General features: G+C 43.9%; 1 protein-coding gene across 2 annotated transcripts; it reads left to right on the top strand.

Annotated features, from left to right (window-relative positions):
* The first annotated feature begins 3,121 nt into the window (after window positions 1-3,121).
* On the top strand, window positions 3,122-23,128 carry LOC144607408 (ras-related protein Rab-11B-like). Of its 2 annotated transcripts, XM_078424250.1 has the most exons (6): window positions 3,122-3,297; window positions 15,393-15,588; window positions 17,807-18,000; window positions 20,523-20,603; window positions 22,367-22,556; window positions 22,798-23,128. In XM_078424250.1, the coding sequence occupies exons 1-5, from the start codon at window positions 3,258-3,260 to the stop codon at window positions 22,507-22,509; spliced, it is 654 nt and encodes a 217-aa protein (XP_078280376.1). In that variant the 5' UTR covers window positions 3,122-3,257; the 3' UTR covers window positions 22,510-22,556; window positions 22,798-23,128. The 2 variants fall into 2 exon arrangements, with proteins under 2 accessions (XP_078280376.1, XP_078280375.1); XM_078424249.1 differs by having other exon boundaries at window positions 22,367-23,127.
* Window positions 23,129-23,210: the final 82 nt, after the last annotated feature.

The following is a 23,210-nucleotide window of genomic DNA, read 5'->3' as shown; positions in this document are numbered from 1 at the left end:
TTTCGAATGCTCCTCGCATTAAGGCACAAAGCTTTCAGGTTAGTTTTTCTTATCTCCCTTCTACCTTTTACTTCTGTCCTCCTTTTATGGCCCTCTGTCTCCTTGCATTGGGTCCCATCTCCCTGCCCTGTTAGTTTAAACGTGACCTTTCCTACATTCTCTTTCCCGTTAGCTGCATGGATACACGTCCATCCCCCCACTTTTTAGTTTAAACCCACCCGGGTCGCACTAGCAAACCTGCCTGCCTGAATGTTAATCCCCTTCCAATTAAGGTGCAACCTGTCCCTTTGGTTCAGGTCACTCCTGCCCCAGAAGAGATTCCAGTGATCTAGAAATCTAAATCCCTGCCCCCTGCACGAACTTCTCAGCCACACATTCAGATCCCCTATCTCCCTGTTCCTTCACTCACTGGCACGAGGTACTGGAAGCAACCCAGAGATAACCACCCTAGATGTCCTGCTTTCCAGACTCCTACCTAGTTCTCTACACTCACGCTGCAGAACCTTCTTCCCCTTCTTCCCCCTCTCTTCCCCTCCTCCTTCCCAGATCTCCCTCTATCTTCCTGTCTCCACCTATATCCTTCCTTTGTCCCGCCCCCCTGACATCATTCTGAAGAAGGGTCTCGACCCGAAACAACACCCATTCCTTCTCTCCTGAGATGCTGCCTGACCTGCTGAGTTACTCCAGCATTTTATGAATAAATACCTTCGATTTGTACCTGCATCTGCAGTTATTTTCTTATACTCATTTGTGCCTAAATGCACAACTACTTACGACTGCTCACCTTCCCTCATGAGGATGTTTTTAAGTCGGTCTTGGCGCCAAAGTTTAGTTTAGAGATACAACCTGGGAACAGGCCTTTCGGCCCACCGAGTCCATGCTGACCAACGATCACCCACATACTAGTTCTTCGTTATTCCAAATTTGCATCCTACACACTCGGGGCAATTTTACAGAGGCCAATTAACCTACAAACCTGCACGTCTTTGGAGTGTGGGAGGAAACCGGAGCACCTGGAGAAAACCCATGTGGTCACAGGGACAATGTGCAAAGTCCATACAGATAGCACTCATAGTCAAGATCGAACCTGGATCTCTGGCACTGTAAGACAGCAACTCTACTGCTGCGCCACTGTGCTGTCCTGCAATAAAATAACGGTCAAAAGAGATGGTCAAAAGCCAAGTTATGAGTAATATATATCACCAGCAATTTGTCCGAGACCAGCCATATCGAAGTTATGACCAAGAAAGCACACTTCTACTTCCTTAGAAGGCTGAGGAAGTTCAGCATGTTCCCAACAACCCTCACCAACCTGTATAGATGCGCCGGAGAAATCAGGAAACTAAATGGTCCCCTCATCAGCTGGAGCAAGGCCCTGACCTCCCCTGTACCTCATTGGGGTCCTTTGAACAATCTTCAATCTGACTTTATCGCACTAAATGTTGTACCCTCTATCCATTATCTGTGCACTGTGGAGGGTTTGATTGTAATCACGTATAGTATTTGACTGGATAGCAAGCAAACAAAAGCTTTTCACTGTACTTTGGTACACGTGACAATAATAAACTGAAACTATCCACTTAGAGAAGTTGATGCCAGGATATCGGCAAAGTTTAAGAAGATATGTTCATAAGTCATAGGAGCACAATTAGGCCATTTGACCCATCATGTATACTGTGGTATTCAATCATGGCTAATCTATCTTTCCATTTCAACCCCATTCCCTGTAACCTTTGACACCCTTACTGATCAAGAACCTGTCAATCGTTGCTTTAAAAATAGCCAAAGACTTGGCTTCCACAGCCATCTATGGCAATAAATTCATTTTTAATATTGTCTTTTTACCTATTTTTAATATTGTCTTTTTACCTTACTAATGTCATTTTTTAAATTTTATTTACCCCTGGAATATTACTGCTGAGGTGACCCATTGTCTTGTCAAATACATTTCATTGTACTGTTGACCCTGTGCCAACCTACATGTGACAAATAAAATGTATTATTATTATTATTAGACTGACCACCCCCTGATTAAAGAAATTCCTTCTCATCTCCTTTCTAGAGTACCTTTTATTCTGAGAAAGTGCCCATTGGTTCCAGACACTTCCATCAGTGGAAACATCCTCTCTACATCCACTCCAGCCAGGACTATCAGTATTCAGTAAGTTCCAATGAGGACCCCCTCGACCTTCCAAACTCCAGCGAGCACAGACCCAGAGCAGTCAAAAATTAGTTGTACGTTAACCTAGTTCATCATATGGTAACTCTAAGATCCTATGGATTTGTCATACTCTTGGGGTATCGCCATCGAGGTGGGGAGCAGAAGTCACTGTTACGTGTGCAAAATCCCCAGGAACTTCCTAACCTTTGACAACATTTTTTTTAAAATCAAAAATATTTATTAAAATAATATATACAATACAATAAAAGCAAAACAGAACCCACCACCAGAATACTATACAAACAAATATACCAATTGAAACTATTATACAATTATATTACAATCCCCATCCAGGATACATCCAATCCCCCGCGGTGCCCAGCGGTCCCGGAAACCCCCCAGGGTGCCCGTGGACAGCGCGCGGTCCCTCTCCAACACCACCCGGGCGCGGATGTAACCCCGGAAAAGGGGCAGGCAGCCGGCTCGGGCAGAGCCCTCTTCCGCTTGGCGCCGTGAGTCGCGGATGGCCAGTTTGGCCAGGCCCAGGAGCAACCCAACCAGGACATCTTCGGCCCCCCTACCCTCTCCCCTACGCACAGGGTGTCCAAAGATGAGGATGGTGGGTGAGAAGTGCAGCCAAAAAGCAAGGAGCAGCCCCTTTAGATATTGGAACAGGGGGCTGCAACCTCACACACTCCATGTACACGTGGTACACAGACTCTTCCAACCCGCAAAGGTGGCAGGCTTTGGCAACATCTTGTCTCCAAAGCGGATAGTTTATACTACTGACCCACCACCATCCAATAACCAAAGGTTAGCTCCATTCAGTGTGATTTGTGAAACAGTCTCGGTACGATTCCCAGGGCTGGAAATTGCTGGTACAGTGCCCATTATTGCCCTGCCAATATCACCCCCGTGATGTATGGTTACCGCATCGTAAGTGGGTGGAGAATAGTACAGCTTTAAATGTGTCACTCGCTCCTCCTGCTGCTCGATCCCGGAAGGTCTCGGCTTCCTATCCAACACAACACACCACACCACACCACACACAGGATCTTTGGTCATTTCTTCACCCCGTTGCGCAGAGCCGAGTGAGATGGGGAGCCGAGAGGACGAATACGATTATTTGTTCAAAGGTGAGATTGTTAACACCATTGTCCCCCCCTCCTTTAAACCCCAGTCCTTATGGAGGTCTCCCCCACCGCCGTCGGATACTCTCTCCCACCAGCGCCACTGTGTGTCTGTGTGTGTGTGTGTGTGTGTGTGTGATCTCCATGAGCCGCAGAGTGTGAATTAACGGATGAATAATCGTCGACCTCTGCAAAATCCTTGGGACATAACCACCCCCCCCTCCACCCACCCACCCCCAATGTTTTTATCAATGTGCCCTTTCCACTGCATATCCAGATGTCTGAGGTTGCATGAATGCTGGTGGGTGGGTTGGGTGGGGTGGGTGGGGTCTGGTGTTGTTCCCTTCCCTTGCCTTGCGGATTTAATCAATGATTTATATTCAAAAGGCATCGACTGCTAAATGATTTGTTTTTCGACAATTCCAATGCCTTTCTTTGCTGGTTGTTCTGTTTTAACATTAAAAAAATTAACATGCGTCTACATTTGAAACACCCGTCTCGTTGCACAATGGGTTTTATGGACCTCGGGCTCCCGTGGTCTTTGGTCTACACTTTCCAAGCGTGAATTGTAAAGTGTGTGAGATGTGGACTGTTGCAAAATCGCCAAGGCCCCAGATTCTAATTGAAAATGCTGAAGCCTTGTATGTTTTGTTCATAGCTCCATCCCCAAGTCCTCATTTTATTTTTAAAATCATCCCATGGATTCTTAAATATGCCTGGCCTGGTACCCCATCTTCCCTCTCCTTTCCCTCAATCTCTTGCTTTTTAAGTGGACCTTCAGGGACCATCCTGATTAATGGCCCTGGAATGAAGTAAACTGAATTGTAAGGCTCAGCTTCAAATAGACTGAGGTATTTGACCTAAATTATCATATCTTGCTTTGAAATATATTCCCTTGGCACCAGCACATGGTTTTAAAAATCCCATGCTATTAGTTTTATTTGACAATAGACAATAGGTGCAGGAGTAGGCCATTCAGCCCTTCGAGCCAGCACCGCCATTCAATGCGATCATGGCTGATCACTCTCAATCAGTACCCCGTTCCTGCCTTCTCCCCATACCCCCTCACTCCGCTATCCTTAAGAGCTCTATCCAGCTCTCTCTTGAAAGCATCCAACGAACTGGCCTCCACTGCCTTCTGAGGCAGAGAATTCCACACCTTCACCACTCTCTGACTGAAAATGTTCTTCCTCATCTCCGTTCTAAATGGCCTACCCCTTATTCTTAAACTGTGGCCCCTTGTTCTGGACTCCCCCAACATTGGGAACATGTTTCCTGCCTCTAATGTGAACAATCCCCTAATTATCTTATATGTTTCAATAAGATCCCCCCTCATTCTAAATTCCAGTGTATACAAGCCTAATTGCTCCAGCCTTTCAACATACGACAATCCCGCCATTCCGGGAATGTGTGTGATGCAATGTGTTGATGCTATTTAAATTGCTCCCCAAAAACCTGCCTGTTTTTGAAAATGCCCAAATCCTCAAATGCAACACATTGTCCTTATGGATGCCGCAAACTAACTGGGCTGATGGTAAGTTGTTTTAATGTTTATTAGTTTAGTTTATTATTGTCACGTGTAGAGTGGTACAGTGAACAGCCTTTTGATTGTGTGCTATCCTGTCAACGAAAAGACTGTACAAGATTACTATCAAGCCATCCACAGTATAGTCCACAGTACTATCAAGCCATCCAACTGTATACAGGATAAAGGGTATACTTAGTGCAAGATAAAGTGCGATTAAAGATGGCTCAAACGTCTCTAATTAGATAGATGGGAAGTCAGGCCCGCACTAGCTGGTGAAAGGGCTGTTCAGTTGTCTGAAGACAGCTGGGAAGAAATTGTCCCTGAATCTGGAGGTATGCAGAGGGAAGAAGAGGGAGTGATCAGGGTGAGTGAGACATGTCTTGATTATGCTGGTGGCCAAGGTAACGTGAAGTGTAGATGGAGCCAATGAAAGGGAGGTTGGCTCACATGATGGTCTGGGCTACGTCCACAATTCTATGCAATTCCTACAGTGGATAGAGCAGTTCCAAAACCATGCTATAATACTGCCGATAAAATGCTTTCTACGGCGCATGTGTAGAAGTTGGTAGGGGTAGCTGGAACCCAGGGATGGAATGGAGTGCTTTATTTCTACCTGCCCAAGCTTTTTTTTAAAAAAGAGGGAATTTACTGGAAATCTGTTTCTGCGACAAAATGGTGGAAATTCCCACTGGATAGCTCAGATTTATACGGGATTCATGTAAGGTATCTCAAGAAACAAAAATGGCTGTTTGGCATTTGAACAGTATACCCCACAAAAGAAACTGGATTTACACTACAACTGCAGTATTGGTGTGAAGTTGTTTCACTTTGGACTGACTGATGAAAGATCAACAACCAGGAGTATATTTGTCTCTACAGATTCAGCCTTATTTGTTAAATCTTTCCAGCATTTCCAGATTTTAATTTATTTTGAACAGAAATTAATGTAACATTGGTCAGATGGAATCTGGGCATAACTAACTGCAGCAAAATGGAATCTGTGTCCTGCAGAAAGGATCAGGGCTTTGCATCTGAAGTCAGTTGAAACCAGTCTCTGTTTATGTTTCACTGTGAAACTAGTGCAGAAATTAACACTCTGCTCCATTGTCAGATACTTTGTGTTAACTTGGCCTCATAAGAAAAGAAAATCAGACATGATATAAAATAAAACAAACTTCCAAACCACTTTTGTTCGCCCTATCCACCTGGTGAAAAAGGTTAAAGATTCCCCCCCCCCCACTTCACTGCCCACTCAAGTATTATTTTTAAATTGTCCTGATAAGCTGCATCGGCTACTGAGTAATTCAACTCTGAAATTATGACAAGTTGGTCCATCAAAACTATGGAAATTAAAATACAGAAAATGCAAGTCAACATGACATTGACATTTATTATATTAATAGAAATGCAGAAATTTATTCAGCAAATTTGACAGGAACTTTGGTAGTGTTGACGTAAGAGCTGATTAAAATACAGTGGCTTCCCTCTAATTAGAGGAACTGTGAGTTTAAAAAGCTGAAGTGCCACACCATGAGTGTATTTAGGTCATTTACACTAAATTTTCAGAGAACAATTTATAAAAGTGCGCCACATACATGATTTATTTTTAATGTGTAGGAAGGAACTGCAGATGCTGGTTTACACTGAAGATAGACACAAAATGCTGGAGTAACTCAGCGAGACAGGCGACATCTCTGGATAGAACGAATGGGTGACTTTTTGGGCCGAGACCCTTCTTCAGACTGATTTTTTAATGATGCATTATAGCCAAATTTGTTTACAATACCAAGTTACCTGTGAGGTTGAATAATGCATATGTTCAAGGGCAATATGGAGAGATTTTTGATGTGTCGGGGAGTCCAATTTTGAGGGGGAAAGGCAGGAAAGTAAGGTTAAGGCTAAGATCAGCAATTCAAATCTAAATGAATAGTGGACCAAGCTCAAGGGGTGATATGGCTGACACCTGCTCCTATTTATTGTGTTCCTACACTGTAATAGGAGGTTGTGTCTACAACAAGATTGACAGATGTAAGATTGTTGCATGGGTAAATATTATGGCAACAGAATTAGAAGAGAATCATCGCAAATCACCTTGATCCCAAGTCTCTCTGGTTGTTGATTTTTTTTACCTGTGAGAGTAGTTTGTCCACCTGTCTAAACCTTTCATGTCGTTAAATACTTATTTAGATTCTCCACAACCACCTTTGTTCCAAAGTAATAAATCCACCTTCTTCAATTTATCTCCACAGTTAAGTGCCTCATTCCTGGAATTGTTTTAATAGGTTTCTCTCAGTATCTACTGTAAAATCTTTGCATCATTCTCAAAGTGCAGAATCTAGAACAGGTTATAGTACACCAGTTGTGCCCAAACCTGTGTTTAACAAAGGTTTTTAATTTGTTTTTGTAACCTATTTATAAATAAGGCCTAATATCCCATCTATGTTTCTAACTACCTAATCTCTTTCAATGAAGAATGTACACATACCTCCAGATCTCTCTAATTTACCAATTTTACAATTCCAAACTGTATATGACTTCATTCTTCCTTCCATAATATAACCACATTTCTCAGTGTTAAGTTTCATCTGCAACCCAAGCTCTTTTGCTTACCTATCAACATTTCCTTCAATGATATAACTGTCCTGACTGAGCCAATTATGCAGATGGGTAACCATTAGCAGAATTGACCAGTTCTGAAACAAACCGAGAAAGCAGGTTACCTAAAACTCTTGAGTTCAGTCTTGGGACTGAATGGCTGTAATGTGTGCAATGTGAAAGAGAGCAAAATGCTGCTCCTCAAGCTGCTGATAGATGGGAATGGAGCAGAGATTTAAAGTGGCAGGGGACGATGTTTGGAAGATTAATGCAGTTTAGTTTATAATTGACATGTGTACCGAGGTTCAATGTAAAGCCTTTTTGTTGCGTGCAACCCAGTCAGTGAAAATACTCTACCTGATTACAATCAAGTTGTCCATAGTGTACAGATACAGGATAAAGGAAATAAAGATTTAAAAAAGTAGAGTGATTGTAATGAATGATCCACTTCTGGGACCTACACACAAAGAGTCACATGGCTTTGACACCATCTTAGATTATGGTCAACATTTCTGAAATTTCCTCCTTGAACTCCCTGAGCAACCTCTGTGGATTGAACGTAGGTGCTTTGCAAAGCAGGCATTCAATCTGTGCATGGTTTCTGGAACTGGAACGTGCTGGAAATCATGTGATGTTGAATGCATTATACTGGGCAGGAAAATGTGCATGTGAATTGCAGCTTGAAATGGAAGGATTGTGTACGAGGATGGTGGGAAGAGAAGAAATTGAAGGACAGGAATTGTATCTGAAGGAACAGAACTTCCTCAGGTTTAGCATTCCTGGAAGACAAGATGCAGCTGGTGAAAATCAAAAGCTGCACATTGCGGAAATGAAACTAAGAGGGCAGGAGGTCGCAGACAGATATGTCAAAGTAGGAATGGAATTGCAAATTAAAATGGCAGGCAATGAAGTTTGGACAATTCTGACCTGGAATGCCTCTCCAGCTTGTTTAAATGACTACCGACCGGTGGGCCTCATGAAATGCTTCGAGAGACTAATCAAGAAGCACATCTGTGCCCTCCTTCCTCGCAACATGGACCCACTGCAGTTCACATATCGTCCAAACAGGCCCACGGATGATGCGGTCTCCCAGGTTCTGCACACCGCTCTCTCTCATCTGGACAACCAGAAGGGGGGCTATGTGAGGATGCTGTTCAGGGACTTTAGTTCAGCTTTCAATACCATAGTTCCCACCAGACTGGCTGAGAAGCTGCTGGAACTGGGGCTTAGCACCCCTCTGCGTGCCTGGGTCCTGGACTTTCTCACGGCCAGACCCCAAGTGGTCAGGATGGGAGAACACACATCTAGCCCCCTCACCCTGAACATAGGATCCCCCCAGGGTTGCGTCCTTAGCCCCCTACTGTACTCCCTGTACACACATGACTGTGTGGCCAGGTTCAGCTCAAACTCCATCATCAAGTTTGCTGATGACACTGTGGTGGTGGGCCGGATCTCCGACAACGATGAGAAGGCCTACCGGGAGGAGGTGGCTGATCTGGCACTCTGGTGTCAGGACAATAGCCTCCTCTTGAATGTCAAAAAAACTAAGGAGCTGACTGTGGACTTTAGAAGGGCTCAACATCCAAGGACGTACACGCCACTGGATATAAATGGGTCTACTGTGGATAGGGTGAGCAGTTTTAAATATTTGGGAGTCCACATCAAAGAGGGCAACACACATTGCCACACTGGTGGGTAAGGCAAAGCAGCGCCTTTACCACCTTAGACAGCTGAGGAAATTCAGAGTGTCTCTGAGGATCCTTCATTGCTTCTACTCTGGGGCTGTAGAGAGCATCCTGTCCGGCAACATCACAGTCTGGTTTGGGAACAGCTCAGCCCAGGACAGGAAGGCCCTGCAGAGAGTAGTACGTTCGGCAGAACGCACCATGGGAACTACACTCGCCCCCCTGCAGGACCTATACATCAGGGGGTGTAGATCGAGAGCAAGCAAGATTATGAGGGACCCCTGCCACCCCAGCAACAGACTGTTCCAGCTGCTACGGTCAGGCAAACGCCTCCGCTGTCACGCTGTGAAAACGGAGAGGATGAGACGGAGTTTCTTCCCACAGGCCATCAGGACTGTTAACTTTTATAACTCCAGGGACTAAATTTTGTCTTCTCTTTATTAACTTTAATTTATATGTTGTAACTGTAATTCTTTTTTTTTTTGTTGCACAATCCTCAGGCATTGCCACTTTCATTTCACTGCACATCGTGTATGTGACAAATAAACTTGACTTGACTTGATCTACAATATCTCCTTCCTCACCACCTTCAGAGGTATTAATTCATGCCTACTTTCTACAGTTAAATAGCTGTGATATCGACAATGGTCTCTGGGTAAGTTAGATGAGTGGCAGAATCCTGGGAGTTCTAGAGATCGTACGGGTAGAGGTTAGACAGATGAGGTGCAGAATATTTCAGTCAAAGCCTAAAATGGATGAATTTCCCTCTCACTTGAACTTGCTGTTGTAAATGTCAGCACCACCATGTTGTAATCAGTTTCAACATGTTAACCATTTCATGTGTAATATTCTCTTCCACTTCTTCCCTTCAGTGTGGGCATTGGGTGAGAGATCAAGCGCTAAAAGTTTTGTGGTTTTTCTAACATCTTCTGGTACTGCTGTCAGGAAACTGGCTCTGTGCTATGTGTTTGCTGATGAGCAACCATCAGACGCGTGGCAATGAAACTACTATTGATTTGCTCAGAACTATAGAGATTAACTGAAAACCAGAAATTGTTTCTGAGCCAAACCAAAACTTTGAGCAACAGAAGAGTTGCTCTGCAACACTTTGCAATTTAGGCACATTATTCTAATCCTGCGCACAGGATCTGAATTCATGGCAGTTCCACTATAGCAATTCCAATCACAATCTTACTAAAAATGCCCAGCTGAAACATGAATCTGCTTTTCTTTCCCAGATGATACGAGGCCAGCTGCATATTTCCTCAATTTTTTTTCATCAACCTAAAATATGTTTATGGGTTATTTTATATATATATTTTTTAATGGTGCTCCAGAAATTCATTTGGAACTTCACATTGAAACATCACTTCCCTTGGGCGGCACGGTAGCGCAGCGGTAGAGTTGCTGCTTTACAGCGAATGCAGCGCCGGAGACTCAGGTTCGATCCTGACTATGGGTGCTGCACTGTAAGGAGTTTGTACGTTCTCCCCGTGACCTGCGTGGGTTTTCTCCGAGATCTTCGGTTTCCTCCCACACTCCAAAGACGTACAGGTATGTAGGTTAATTGGCTGGGTAAATGTTTTTTTTAAAATTGTCCCTAGTGGGTGTAGGATAGTGTTAATGTACGGGGATCACTGGGCGGCACGGACTTGGAGGGCCGAAAAGGCCTGTTTCCTGCTGTATATATATGATATGATATGATATGATCAGAGAAATTCCTTTATTCCCCCCACCTTCACTGCTGCTTAGACCAACTTATTTCTCTGTTTCCTGGTCTGATGAAGGAGCGGAGCTGAAATATTCACTGCTTCTCTTCCCATTGATGCTTCTGACCTGCAGAGTTTTTCCAGCATTTTCCATTTTTATATCATGTTACCTCAGTTTCTTTTCACCTGCTCGTATAAATCTGGTCCACAACCGTGCCATTAACAGTGTGTGTGTTGTTAGCAGTAAGGTTGTGGACCAAGAATCTTTTAACCTGCTGGTAATTGTCCTCTTAAGCCATTTTTGACTTGCCCTTTGTTCCACAGATCCCTCCCCCACTATCTCTCCTATCGAGAGGTGGTGGAAGGACCATGGAAAGTTGTATCGTTTTGCCAGTTCTGACAAAATGTTAACTCTTTCCCTTTCCACAGACTATATTTCTGAAGAAGGGTCCCAACCCAAAACACCACCCATCCTTTTTCTCCAGAGAAGCTGGCTGGCCCGCTTGAGTTACTCCAAGTTACTGGAGTTACTCCAAGTTGAGTTGAATTACTGTGTCTATCCCTTTTCACAGCAGCTGAGCTTTCCCAGCATTTTCTGTTTTAATTTGAAATGGAACAATTTAGGATTCTAAATTTGTGCCCAAATATTTGGTGCCCAAACTAACTTCATTACCTGTGGAAAAGAACAAGCCAGGATCCCATTGACTTAAAAAATTCGAAAGAGAAAATGGAGTTGGATTGGACACACCCTCAGAAAACCTGCCATAAACATCACCCGGCAGGCCCTGAAATGGAACCCCCCAAGGAAAAAGGAAAAGAGGTCGCCCGAGGAACATCTGGAGAAGAGGTGTCCAGGCAGAAATGTCTGGGAGTGGGCTCAACTGGAGAGATCTTGAAAGAAACGCCAACGCCAACTGACCATCAATGGTGCTGCTGTGGAGCAGGTGAGCAGCACCAAATTCCTGGGGGTGAACATCACCGAGGATCTCTCCTGGAGCAACAACATCACGTCCATCGCCAAGAAAGCCCAGCAGCGCCTCTACTTCCTCCGCAAACTGAAGAGAGCGGGAGCCCCCACACCCATCATGTACACTTTTTACCGAGACGCCATCGAGAGCATCCTCAGCAGCTGCATCACTGTGTGGTTCGGCAGCTGCACAGCCTCCAGCCGCAAGACCCTGCAGCGCATAGTGAACACTGCTGAGAGGATCACTGGCGCCTCACTCCCAACACTCCTGGTCCTTTACACCACCCGCCTCACCCGCAAAGCATTGAGCATTGTGGGTGACCCCTCCCACCCCTCCAACAGCCTCTTCACCCTCCTGCCTTCAGGGAGAAGGTTTCGCAGCCTGAGGTCAAGCACCACCCGACTAAAGAACAGTTTTTTCCACCAGGCTGTCAGGATGCTGAACTCTCTCCCCTCCCTTCCTCCTCTCTCCCCTGCCCCTATTGGACCTGGACTTTAACACCCCACACACACGCACATCCAGCACCAGACACTTTTTTTAAAAAAATTTAACGCATTTGAAGTGACTATATTTTATATTTTATGTTGATTGTTGTTTGCTGTGCCTTTTTAATTTTAACTTAGTTTTATGCACTTTGTTCCTCGGGATTGTGGGAAACGGTATTTCGATTTTCTGTCTGTGTAAACTGGCTGAGGATTGACAATAAAATTGACTTTGACTTTGACTTTGACTTGACATTTGTCAATGGCCTATGCTCCCTAGAGGAGCCAAGGGCTTAAGAAGAAGAAGAAGAAGAAACTAATTTCATTCCTGGGCGCAATCTTGAATATTTAATTACCTCTCGGAGATGGTGGTGACCACTCCATGGTGTAATGCATGATTATACTTGGGAGCTCACTCATTAAACTGATAGGCCTGAATAGTTGAAGGTGGAGATGCCCAAAGGGCTCTGCTTTTGCTGCACATTCTACTCCACATTATCTCATGGCACTTTGAGATGGGGATAGGGGCAGTACATTTATATCAATGACCCTGAGTTGAGGTGAAAACAAGGAAGGGTATAAATAGGCCATAAGTGCAATTCATTTGACATTTATTTTAAATCTGCAACAAAAAGATACTTGGATTTGGACCAATGTTTATGTTAATACATGGATCATAAAACTCCATCTGATCCCATCATCATATCTTTCATTTCCTTTTTCCCCTCGTGTTTATTTACTTTCCCACGAAATATATCTATACACTTCATCTCAATTACTTTCTCTGCTAGAAAGTTCCACATTTTAACTATTCTGGGATAAAACGCTGACAACTAAAAAAAGTTGTTGTTGTGCAACTTTCTAATCACACTGCTGTTATATTTCCTGCCCTACACGTAAATAAACAGCACCAGTAATCTATAGCAGGCACATTGTGATCTCTGACAGGATGGAGGTAGAGTTCTGACTGGCCAGCCTTCCTTTATGATGTTATCAGTTAATCCCAGGCTGACTGTGGTATTGCAGTTTCCTTTTTATCTCCCTGGAGCTGTGTCAACATCTTTAGAAGTCATTCATGACTGCCCATTATTTTAACATACACATTCTTAAAAAAAACCTTTTCCTTTCACATTTCCTCATGCTTAGACTCAGGCATTCCAATCCAATCTATACCCCAGTGGGACTCAGTACTCTGAGTCTGTTGTAATCTGTCTCAGCAACTGGGTAGTCGACAGAGGAATCGTTAGAAAGGAACTGCAGATGCTGGTTTAAACCGAAGATAGACTCAAAAAGCCGGAGTAACAGCGAGACAGGCAGCATCTCTGGAGAGAAGGAATGGGTGGCGTTTCGGGTCGAGATCCTTCTTCAGACTGTTTCCTCGTGACAGACAGCATCTGGGAACCTTTGTGCCAGTGAAAATCAGCATACGGTGAACAAATGCCCAAGAGGAGCTCACACCACAGAGCCTGTATTCCAGTGACAGCACCCAGTATGAACATTGACTTCTCCAACTTTAGATAGTTCCTCTGTCCCTCTCTTCCCCTCCCCCTTCCCAGATCTCCCACTGTCTTCCTGTCTCCACCTCTATCCTTCCTTTGTCCCGCCCCCCTGACATCAGTCTGAAGAAGGGTCTCGACCCGAAACGTCACCCATTCCTTCTCTCCTGAGATGCTGCCTGACCTGCTGAGTTACTCCAGAATTTTGTGTCTATCTGCCAGAATGAGTACCCTACTAAGAGACAGTACCCTGGAAACACGTATTCCAGTAAGAACTAACTTTGAAGGGGAATTGCTCCGAGCACGAGTTAGTTTTTCTAAGTGAAGAAGGAAATAAATTGGAATACGGAGTATGCAAGCACAGAAAGGGGTGAGAGTAACTTTGGATATTGGAGGTTTAGGATAAAATTGCAGGTTGATCAACAGTTCTTTATGCAGAACGGATCAGAGTGGTACAAGGGGTGAGTTATTCGGAAGTGCCAACACTGAGCCGTCTGGCTTGTTCTCTTGCTGGGTAAAGGAAGAAAAAGTGGGACAATTTAAAAAAAAAAGGTTCTGCAAACACAACCTTGGTACTGGGAGGTGGAGACTCGCGGAACTGTAGATTCTGGAATAGAAACATAGAAAATAGGTGCAGGAGTAGGCCATTCGGCCCTTCGAGCCTGTACGCACCGCCATTCAATATGATCATGGCTGATCATCCAAGTCAGTATCCCGTACCTGCCTTCTCTCCATACCCCCTGATCCCTTTAGCCACAAGGACCACATCTAACTCCCTCTTAAATATAGCCAATGAACTGGCCTCAACTACCTTCTGTGGCAGAGAATTCCACAGATTCACCACTCTCTGTGTGAAAAAAACCTTTCTCATCTCGGTCCTAAAAGACTTCCCCCTTATCTTTAAACTGTGACCCCTTGTTCTGGACTTCCCCAACATCGGGAACAATCTTCCTGCATCTAGCCTGTCCAACCCCTTAAGAATTTTGTAAGTTTCTATAAGATCCCCCCTCAATCTTCTAAATTCCAGCGAGTACAAGCCGAGTCTATCCAGTCTTTCTTCATATGAAAGTCCTGCCATCCCAGGGATCAATCTGGTGAACCTTCTCTGTACTCCCTCTATGGCAAGAATGTCTTTCCTCAGATTAGGAGACCAAAACTGTACGCAATACTCCAGGTGTGGTCTCACCAATGCCCTGTACAACTGCAGCAGAATAATGAGTAGAACACAAAGTGCTGGAGTAACTCAGTGGGTAAGGCAGCATCTCTGGAGGACATGGATAGGGGATGTTTAGGATCAGGATCCTTCTTCAGACTGATTATAGTAGGGAGGGAGAAAGCTGGAAAAGAGATGGGATGGAGACAGGCTGGGAAATGATAGATCTGCAGATGCTGGTTTACGGTTACCCCAGTACTTTGTGTCTTTCCTCACGAGATAGATGGATGTGGGTGAAGGTCTTTTTTTTATTAGCAGATGCATGGACAAAGGTTAGAGATGAAAAGGAGGCTATCAGCCCCAACAAACCGACCCCATGTAGGGTGATCAGAGGACTGTGCAGCTGTGAATCACACAATCAACCATAGATTTACTCCAATATTTCACTCTGAAGTACTAATGGCTTCAAACTATTTCTTTTCCAGTTGTGCTGATTGGTGATTCTGGGGTTGGAAAGAGCAACCTCTTGTCAAGGTTCACGCGTAATGAGTTTAATCTGGAAAGTAAAAGCACCATTGGAGTGGAGTTTGCCACCAGGAGTATCCAGGTGGATGGAAAGACAATTAAAGCACAGATCTGGGACACGGCCGGGCAGGAGCGATACCGTGCCATCACTTCAGCGTAAGACCTTCTACTTGTTCATTTTCTTTCTACCCCTTTGTCTTCTTCTCTAACAAGGCCAAGGCCTGCACTGTTTCCACAATTATTAACAAGCTTCCCAATATATTTCTGGAAAACTGGAGAACACTGGCATGAATAAGGTGGGATTTGTCTTTGGTGCAAGATGAAGCAATGGACTCTATGTGCAAGAAGGAACTGCAGATGCAGTACATTGAAGATAAACACAAAATGCTGGAGTAACTCAGCGGGACAGGGAGCATCTCTGGATAGAAGGAATGGGTGGCGTTTCGGGTCGAGACCATTCTTGAGACTGAAAATCAGGGGAGAGGGAGACATAGAGATAAGGATGGGTCAGGTGTGAAAACGAGACATCAAAAGTGATGAGCTCAAGGGAAATGTAGAACAGATCATTGAAGCTAGGAGAAGGTGACAACAAAGCAGAGACAAGATGTAATCGGGGACAGTCAGACTGATCGGAGAACTGGGAAGGGGGAGGGATGGAGAGAGAGAGAGAGAAAGCAAGGGTTACTTGATGTTAGAGAAGTCAATACTCATACCGTTGGGGTGTAAGCTGCCCTAGTGAAATATGAGGTGTTCTTCCTCCAATTTGCACTGGGCCTCACTGACAATTGAGGAGGCCCAGGACAGAGAGGTCAGTGTGGGAATGGGAGGGGAAGTTAAAGTGTTTAGCAACCGGGAGATCAAGTAGGTTTAGGCGGACTGAGCGGAGGTGTTCAGCGAAACGATTGCTGAGCCTGCCCGACCAAGCGGATGGAACTGTGTGTGGTGCGTGAAATGTTTATGTGAAATGAGCACCATTTCCACAATGCTGACTTGTGTCCTGTAGATGAAGAATTGCCTTTGTAAAGTCCTGAGTACCCTGCCTCCAATGTGCTCCAGCAGCCACAGCAATTAATTCTATTTATTGGTTCTATTTAATGGTGATTCACGGATGTTGCCACTGGAATAGCATTGAATGGCAAGGGGAAATAGTTTTACCATATCATCCACATTGCTAGGCAATTAAGCACAGGTGAGGAGAAGCACGGTTTCAACCCAAACCATCAACAGTTCCTTTCCACCCCACAGCTGCTGATTGACCCTCAGAGTTCCTCCAGCAAATTGTTTGTTGCTGGGGTAAAAGATTCTGGCTAATGTCTTAGGCTGGGATACAGGTTCTGAGATGAAGTCTTCTGCCATTCCAAGTATTCTCCGTTACATTCAGTGTGTTCATTGTGTTTGGAACTCAATGTCAAAAGTCGGCACGGTGGCGCAGCGGTAGAGTTGCTGCCTTACAGCGAATGCAGCACCGGAGACTCAGGTTCGATCCTGACTACGGGCGCCGTCTGTACGGAGTTTGTACGTTCTCCCCGTGACCAGCGTGGGTTTTCTCCGAGATCTTCGGTTTCCTCCCACACTCCAAAGACGTACAGGTATGTAAGTTAATTGGCTGGGTAAATGTAAAAAATTGTCCCTAGCGTGTGTAGGATAGTGTTAATGTGCGGGGATCGCTGGGCGGCGCGGACCCGGTGGGCCGAAGGGCCTGTTTCCGCGCTGTATTTCTAAATCTAAAAAATCTATTTAAATGCCAGATGCAACACTGCTCACACACACCAGCATCTATAGTTTAACCCTGCTTTCCAATGACGAGGTATTAATTCTCCCTAGCTATGGAGATCCAGGGATAATTTAGCATTCCTTCTGCCTTTGCCCAAGTTCAGCTGAATACAATTGGCCAGGCATTGAACTATTCATTTCCTACATGGATGGATGAATAGCATCAGAGACAAATTTAACAATGTGGACACAAAGTGCTTGAGTAATTCAGCAGGTCAGCCAACATCTCTGGAGGATATGTAGAGGCAACGTTTTGGGTCGAGACCCTTCTGATCCACTGAGGTACTCCAGCACTTTGTATCTTTTTTTTGTAAAACAACATCTGCAATGCTTTGTATCTACAATAGTATAAGAAGATAACTGCAGATACTGGTACAAATCGAAGGTATTTATTCACAAAATGCTGGAGTAACTCAGCAGGTCAGGCAGCATCTCGGGAGAGAAGGAATGGGTGACGTTTCGGGTCGAGACCCTTCTTCAGACTGATGTCAGGGGGGTACTTTATTTGCCTCTTTCATCGTCAGCATGTAACCTGCGGGTTTCAGCACGTGAGCACACTGAGGGCTGATACTATCTGGGTTGCGCGCGTGTGTGTTCTCAGGTACTACCGTGGAGCTGTGGGTGCCCTGCTGGTGTACGACATTGCCAAACATCTAACGTACGAGAATGTCGAGCGGTGGCTGAAGGAATTACGTGACCACGGCGACAACAATATCGTCATCATGCTGGTTGGGAACAAGAGCGACCTCCGTCATCTCCGAGCTGTGCCCACGGATGAGGCATGGGCGTTTGCTGGTGAGCCATGTGGTAGCTGGAAACTCCCAAAACCATTCCTTGCTCAGAGGCAGGGGAGATGTTGGTGCATTTTAGTGGATCCATCTCATTTATTTGCTACTTCCTCTTTCTCTCCACTTTGGGTATTAGTATTTCTCATTATCTTATAATGTAGAAAGAAGCCATTCAGCCCATCTGCTCTCTGAACAATATATAAGAAAATAACTGCAGATGCTGGTACAAATCGATTTATTCACAAAATGCTGGAGTAACTCAGCAGGTCAGGCAGCATCTCGGGAGAGAAGGAATGGGTGACGTTTCGGGTCGAGACCCTTCTTCAGACTGATGTCGGGGGTGGGACAAAGGAAGGATATAGGTGGAGACAGGAAGATAGAGGGAGATCTGGGAAGGAGGAGGGGAAGGGAGGGACAGAGGAGCTATCTGAAGTTGGAGAAGTCGACGTTCATACCACCGGGCCGCAAACTGCCCAGGCGAAATATGAGGTGCTGCTCCTCCAACTTCCGGCGGGCCTCACCATGGCACTGGAGGAGGCCCATGACAGAGAGGTCAGACTAGGAATGGGAGGGGGAGTTAAAGTGCTGGGCCACCGGGAGATCAGTTGCGTTAATGCGGACCGAGCGCAGGTGTTCAGCGAAGCGATCGCCGAGCCTGCGCTTGGTTTCGCCGATATAGATAAGTTGACATCTAGAGCAGCGGATGCAATAGATGAGGTTGGAGGAGGTGCAGGTGAACCTCTGTCTCACCTGGAAAGAATGTTTGGGTCCTTTGATGGAGTTGAGGGGGGAGGTAAAGGGACAGGTGTTGCATGCTCTCTGAACAATCTTGTTCGCCCATTTATATGCATATTGCGAAAGGGATAAATGTTTTTAAATCATTTAATTATCACTTGCCGATCCAAACACCCGGGATTCATTGGATGTAGTGTTTGAGGAAGTATGTATGTTCTCCTGGAAGTGTTATAAGCCCTGCAAGGCACAGATACTGTGTGTCACAAGTTGCCTGTACAGTATTAATTATCTGCCACTTATCCACACTAGGGGTAATTGATAGTGACTAATTAACTTATTGCACATCTTTGGGTTATGGAATGAAGCAGAGCACTTCAGGGAAACCCACGTGGTCATTGGGAGAATGTGCAAAGTCAGAATCAAACCTAGGTCGTCTAAGCTCTGTGGCAGCAGCACCAACCTCTGGCACTGAGCCACGTAACATTACACCTGCATTACTGACATGCTGCCACAGCTTTTATACATGCTGAATCATTCATTTATTAAATTTAAAAATATATATTTTTTCTAGCTTTCTGGGAACTCAGAAGGTTTTACTGGGGTCAAGCAGATAGGCTCCTTGACTGACCCCTTAACCAAGTTCATTTAATTATGATTTGAGTTTTATTTCATTCTTTCATTCTATTAACTCTCTGGAATTATCACGGTATTTCCATATAAGCTTTCTCTTTGTCCTCCTTCACCTGAGGCAGCACTGTAAACCTCCTCTCCATTCCTTACCCATATTACACATTTCAAATTTGTCCAGAAATGCACAATATTAAGGAGTTAATGTGACACACAGTATCTGTGCCTTGCAGGGCTTATAACACTTCCAGGAGAACATACATAATTGCTCAAACACTACATCCAATGAATCCCGGGTGTTTGGATCGGCAAGTGATAATTAAATGATTTAAAAAAACATTTATCCCTTTTGCAATATGCATTTTGTGTTCATATCATGGAACAAACCTAAAAAAAGATTTGAAAATTAGACCCTACATTAACAGGAACACATTTGCATAAGATCTCACCTAATTCTGGGGAGATATGAGATGGCTGGTCTCCATAAGGTTTTGACTGTGTCTTTTAAAAGGTAGTTTTAATCAATATCGTGACATTAATAGTCAAGGTGCACTTTGAATTATTGGTTGGTCCTTTTAAATCACTGTTTGAGGGATATAATGTTGATATTTACTGTCCCTGCTGGAAGTTTCTCTGATTTGCAGCTGCTGGTCATTTTCCTTCAGAAGTCAGATTCATGTAGAAGTGATGGTAACAATTTTAAAATATATTTTAAAAATCATCTCATTCTCTTGTTGTTTTATGTAAACTGTTAGCACATGTATCATAACTTCAATACACATCTCTCTTGCACACATATATATTATGTAATGGTAGCATACATCTATCAAAACTTCTATTTATAACTATCAATATATAACTAGTAACTCTACTGCTGCGCCACCGTGCCATCTCTACTTTCTCCCTTAATTTCTAATGTTTTATTGCAACAATTCTACAATAACATCCAAAGCAAATAGGAAATTCACATGATATAACAAAATCAACTTTCACTCTAAATTACCTTTTTTTCTGAAATACCAGTTACACTGACAAATTCTGCACAAATGAATCCTTCCTGGAGCTTTATTGAACTCTGTGTTTCACATGGGTAAGAATTGAATTGTTTCTTGTTCACATGGGGTTTCTTGTGATTACGGATGGTTCCTCTGTTCTCTTTTGATGTAGAAAAGAACTCGCTTTCATTTATTGAAACATCTGCCTTGGACTCAACTAATGTGGAGGAGGCTTTCCAAAATATTTTAACAGGTAAAACCCAAAAGGCGGCCCACATCTGAATAAATGTATCTACGCTGTGAACTAAACAAAAAAGAAATAGGATAAAATAGGAAGCTGTAAATCTGAAATCAGAAGTAAACAGGTCAATTGGTTTGGAGGTTAAAATAGAAAAAGCAAGCTATTCCTTACACTGCTTTGTACCATCAATGTCTCCATTACCAGATTATTGAGGGTCCATGATGTTGCTGTTACCAATTTTCGAGATCAGAATTTCAGTCTTAACTCAAATTATAAACCAGCAATGTCTAGAAATGTAGTTTTAAGTCACACCACGTCTTTGTGGACCACTCAATCCAATCTCATTGAGAAATGTAATATAATCGAGAAGCAGGAAGGTACCCAAACACCAAGCATCTCTCTGGGTTACTGCTTGGAACCTCGCGTCGTACTGTCACAATATAAAACTTTTGCATCACCTCATTGATGCGTGTGGTTAGGATGTTCAAGAAACAGACTGATTTTGTTTATTTTCTGTAGATTACCAAAGAATAAGGGGTAGGCCATTTAGAACTGAGATGAGGACAAACTTTTTCAGTCAGAGAGTTGTGAATCTGTGGAATTCTCTGCCTCAGAAGGCAGTGGAGGCCAATTCTCTGAATGCATTCAAGAGAGAGCTAGATAGAGCTCTTAAGGATAGCGGAGTCAGGGGGTATGGGGAGAAGGCAGGAACGGGGTACTGATTGAGAATGATCAGCCATGATCACATTGAATGGCGGTGCTGGCTCGAAGGGCCGAATGGCCTCCTCCTGCACCTATTGTCTATTTTCTATTAGTTTATTCCTTTCCAGCAGCTGAATGGCAAACTCTGAAGTATGTTGGAGATGTCAAGCCAGCAACAAAAAGCAGAGAAAGGAAATGCAGTGAAGTAAAGAATTTTGCACAACCTGCTGACTATTGAGCCCATTAAATTAGTTGGTGGTTTTCCCCACAAAAGCCTATTCACAAATGCATTTTTGAGCTTTAGCAGATTAGTTAAATCATAAACCAGTGAAAAACAGACAATCCCAACAGTGTTAGTGAGGCTGCAATGCTCTGTGTTATAGCACAGAGGAGAGGAATTTAAACGATGAACGCCCTTGCTGTGAAAATTTTCTTTACCCGGGAATGTAGTGCCGGGTAAGTTTTCTTTACCCTTAGACACAAAATGCTGGAGTAACTCAGCGGGACAGGCAGAAGGAATAGGTGATGTTTCAGGTCAAGACCCTTCTTCAGACTGAGAGTCATGGGAGAAGGAAACTGGAGATATGGAAGGGTACAAAGACAAAGTGTAAGGTGTGAAAAGGACAGATCAAAGCAGACGATGATCAAGGAAATGGACAATGATTTGTTCTAGAGCTGGAGAGCAGGAGGAATCGCCAATGGGGAGCAGCGGGAGAGGGTGGTGCAGAATTCTTGAGTCTTTACCCTGATCAACTCTGAGTTGATCTTGGCTGGGTGTTTATGGAGGTGTTACAATTGGGCTCAGTTGCTCAGGATCAGAGAAGTGACCAAAAATGTAGTGACCATGGGATTAATTTGTGAAAATAATTTGGTGTGAATTTGGCTGAGGGGACCATCATTTTGGATGAGTTTAAGTTTCTGTGACGTGAAATGGGAGGTCTGGCTCCATGGCGGAATGTGACTTATTGTTATACAGACAAAATGATAGGGTGATAGTATCTTGCGAGGGACCAGAAAATAATTAGATGGAGAGTTGGGATCAGCGTAACTTTTATTAAATTTTTTTTCTCCAGAAATTTATCGCATTGTTTCCCAGAAACAAATCTCAGACCGGATGGCACACGAGACACCTGGCAGTGACGTGGTTGAGATTGATGTCCCCCCAACAAGTGATGGGCAGAAATCAAGTAAACTGGCATGTTGTCAGAACATGTAACCGTGAGATTTTGTTCTGCTGTGATTCTCACCCGTCTGTCCATTATTGTAAGTGGAATACTTCAGTCCAATGCACTGAATGATTTAAGCTTTTGTTGGATTTTTTTGTTGTTGCTGTTACCATAGGCAGCAAATAATTGCTTAAAACATACAGGTAAAATCTCAAGCTCCCTTTACCCAAGGCCTTAAGCCAAGCTGCCACTAATTCAATCCCGTTTTAACTAACCTCTCATTCTCGGCTGAGAATAAAGGCCGAGGCAAACTGATAAGGATATCCTTGGCATTCCAGGGCCTCTGATGGAAGGAATGCCTTGCAAGTCTGCTGTTTCCAAAGGCCTCGCGGATGTGATCTTCATATCATCTCATTCCAGTTCCAAATGGATCTGGATGCACAGCAGAACCCTGCACCAATTCTGGACAAATTCAATTCCAGTCCAAAGTGATTCAAGAGAAAATATTTAACCAGAGATGAAATATTTGTTCTACAAAAGAATACCTGCCCTTTTATAGTAAATACAATTTAAAAATAAATGTGGTTAAATTTTAGCAATGTCTTTCAGCCTGTTCCTGTATTTATTTATTAATAAACAACCTGCTTTACGAGAGACTAAATCATGCATTGGGATTATATTTCTACAGACAGTGTTGTTGTAGGGCAACGGGTTTCAAAGTGGAAGAGGAGGAGGACTAGGTGCAGCAGCA

Source organism: Rhinoraja longicauda, chromosome 28 (genome assembly GCF_053455715.1).
Source record: "Rhinoraja longicauda isolate Sanriku21f chromosome 28, sRhiLon1.1, whole genome shotgun sequence".
Taxonomy (NCBI): Eukaryota; Metazoa; Chordata; class Chondrichthyes; order Rajiformes; family Arhynchobatidae; genus Rhinoraja; species Rhinoraja longicauda.
Note: the sequence above shows the minus strand (reverse complement) of the source record. Positions and strands in the feature narration are given on the sequence as shown.

What these genes read in the sequence shown, in the direction of transcription:
- LOC144607408 (XM_078424250.1), top strand. Translation starts at nt 3,258, where the DNA reads ATGGGGAGCCGAGAGGACGAATACGATTATTTGTTCAAAG. An exon ending in ATACGATTATTTGTTCAAAG is followed by an intron (nt 3,298 to 15,392) that starts GTGAGATTGTTA and finishes TTTCTTTTCCAG; the next exon opens with TTGTGCTGATTGGTGATTCT. An exon ending in TGAGGCATGGGCGTTTGCTG is followed by an intron (nt 18,001 to 20,522) that starts GTGAGCCATGTG and finishes CTTTTGATGTAG; the next exon opens with AAAAGAACTCGCTTTCATTT.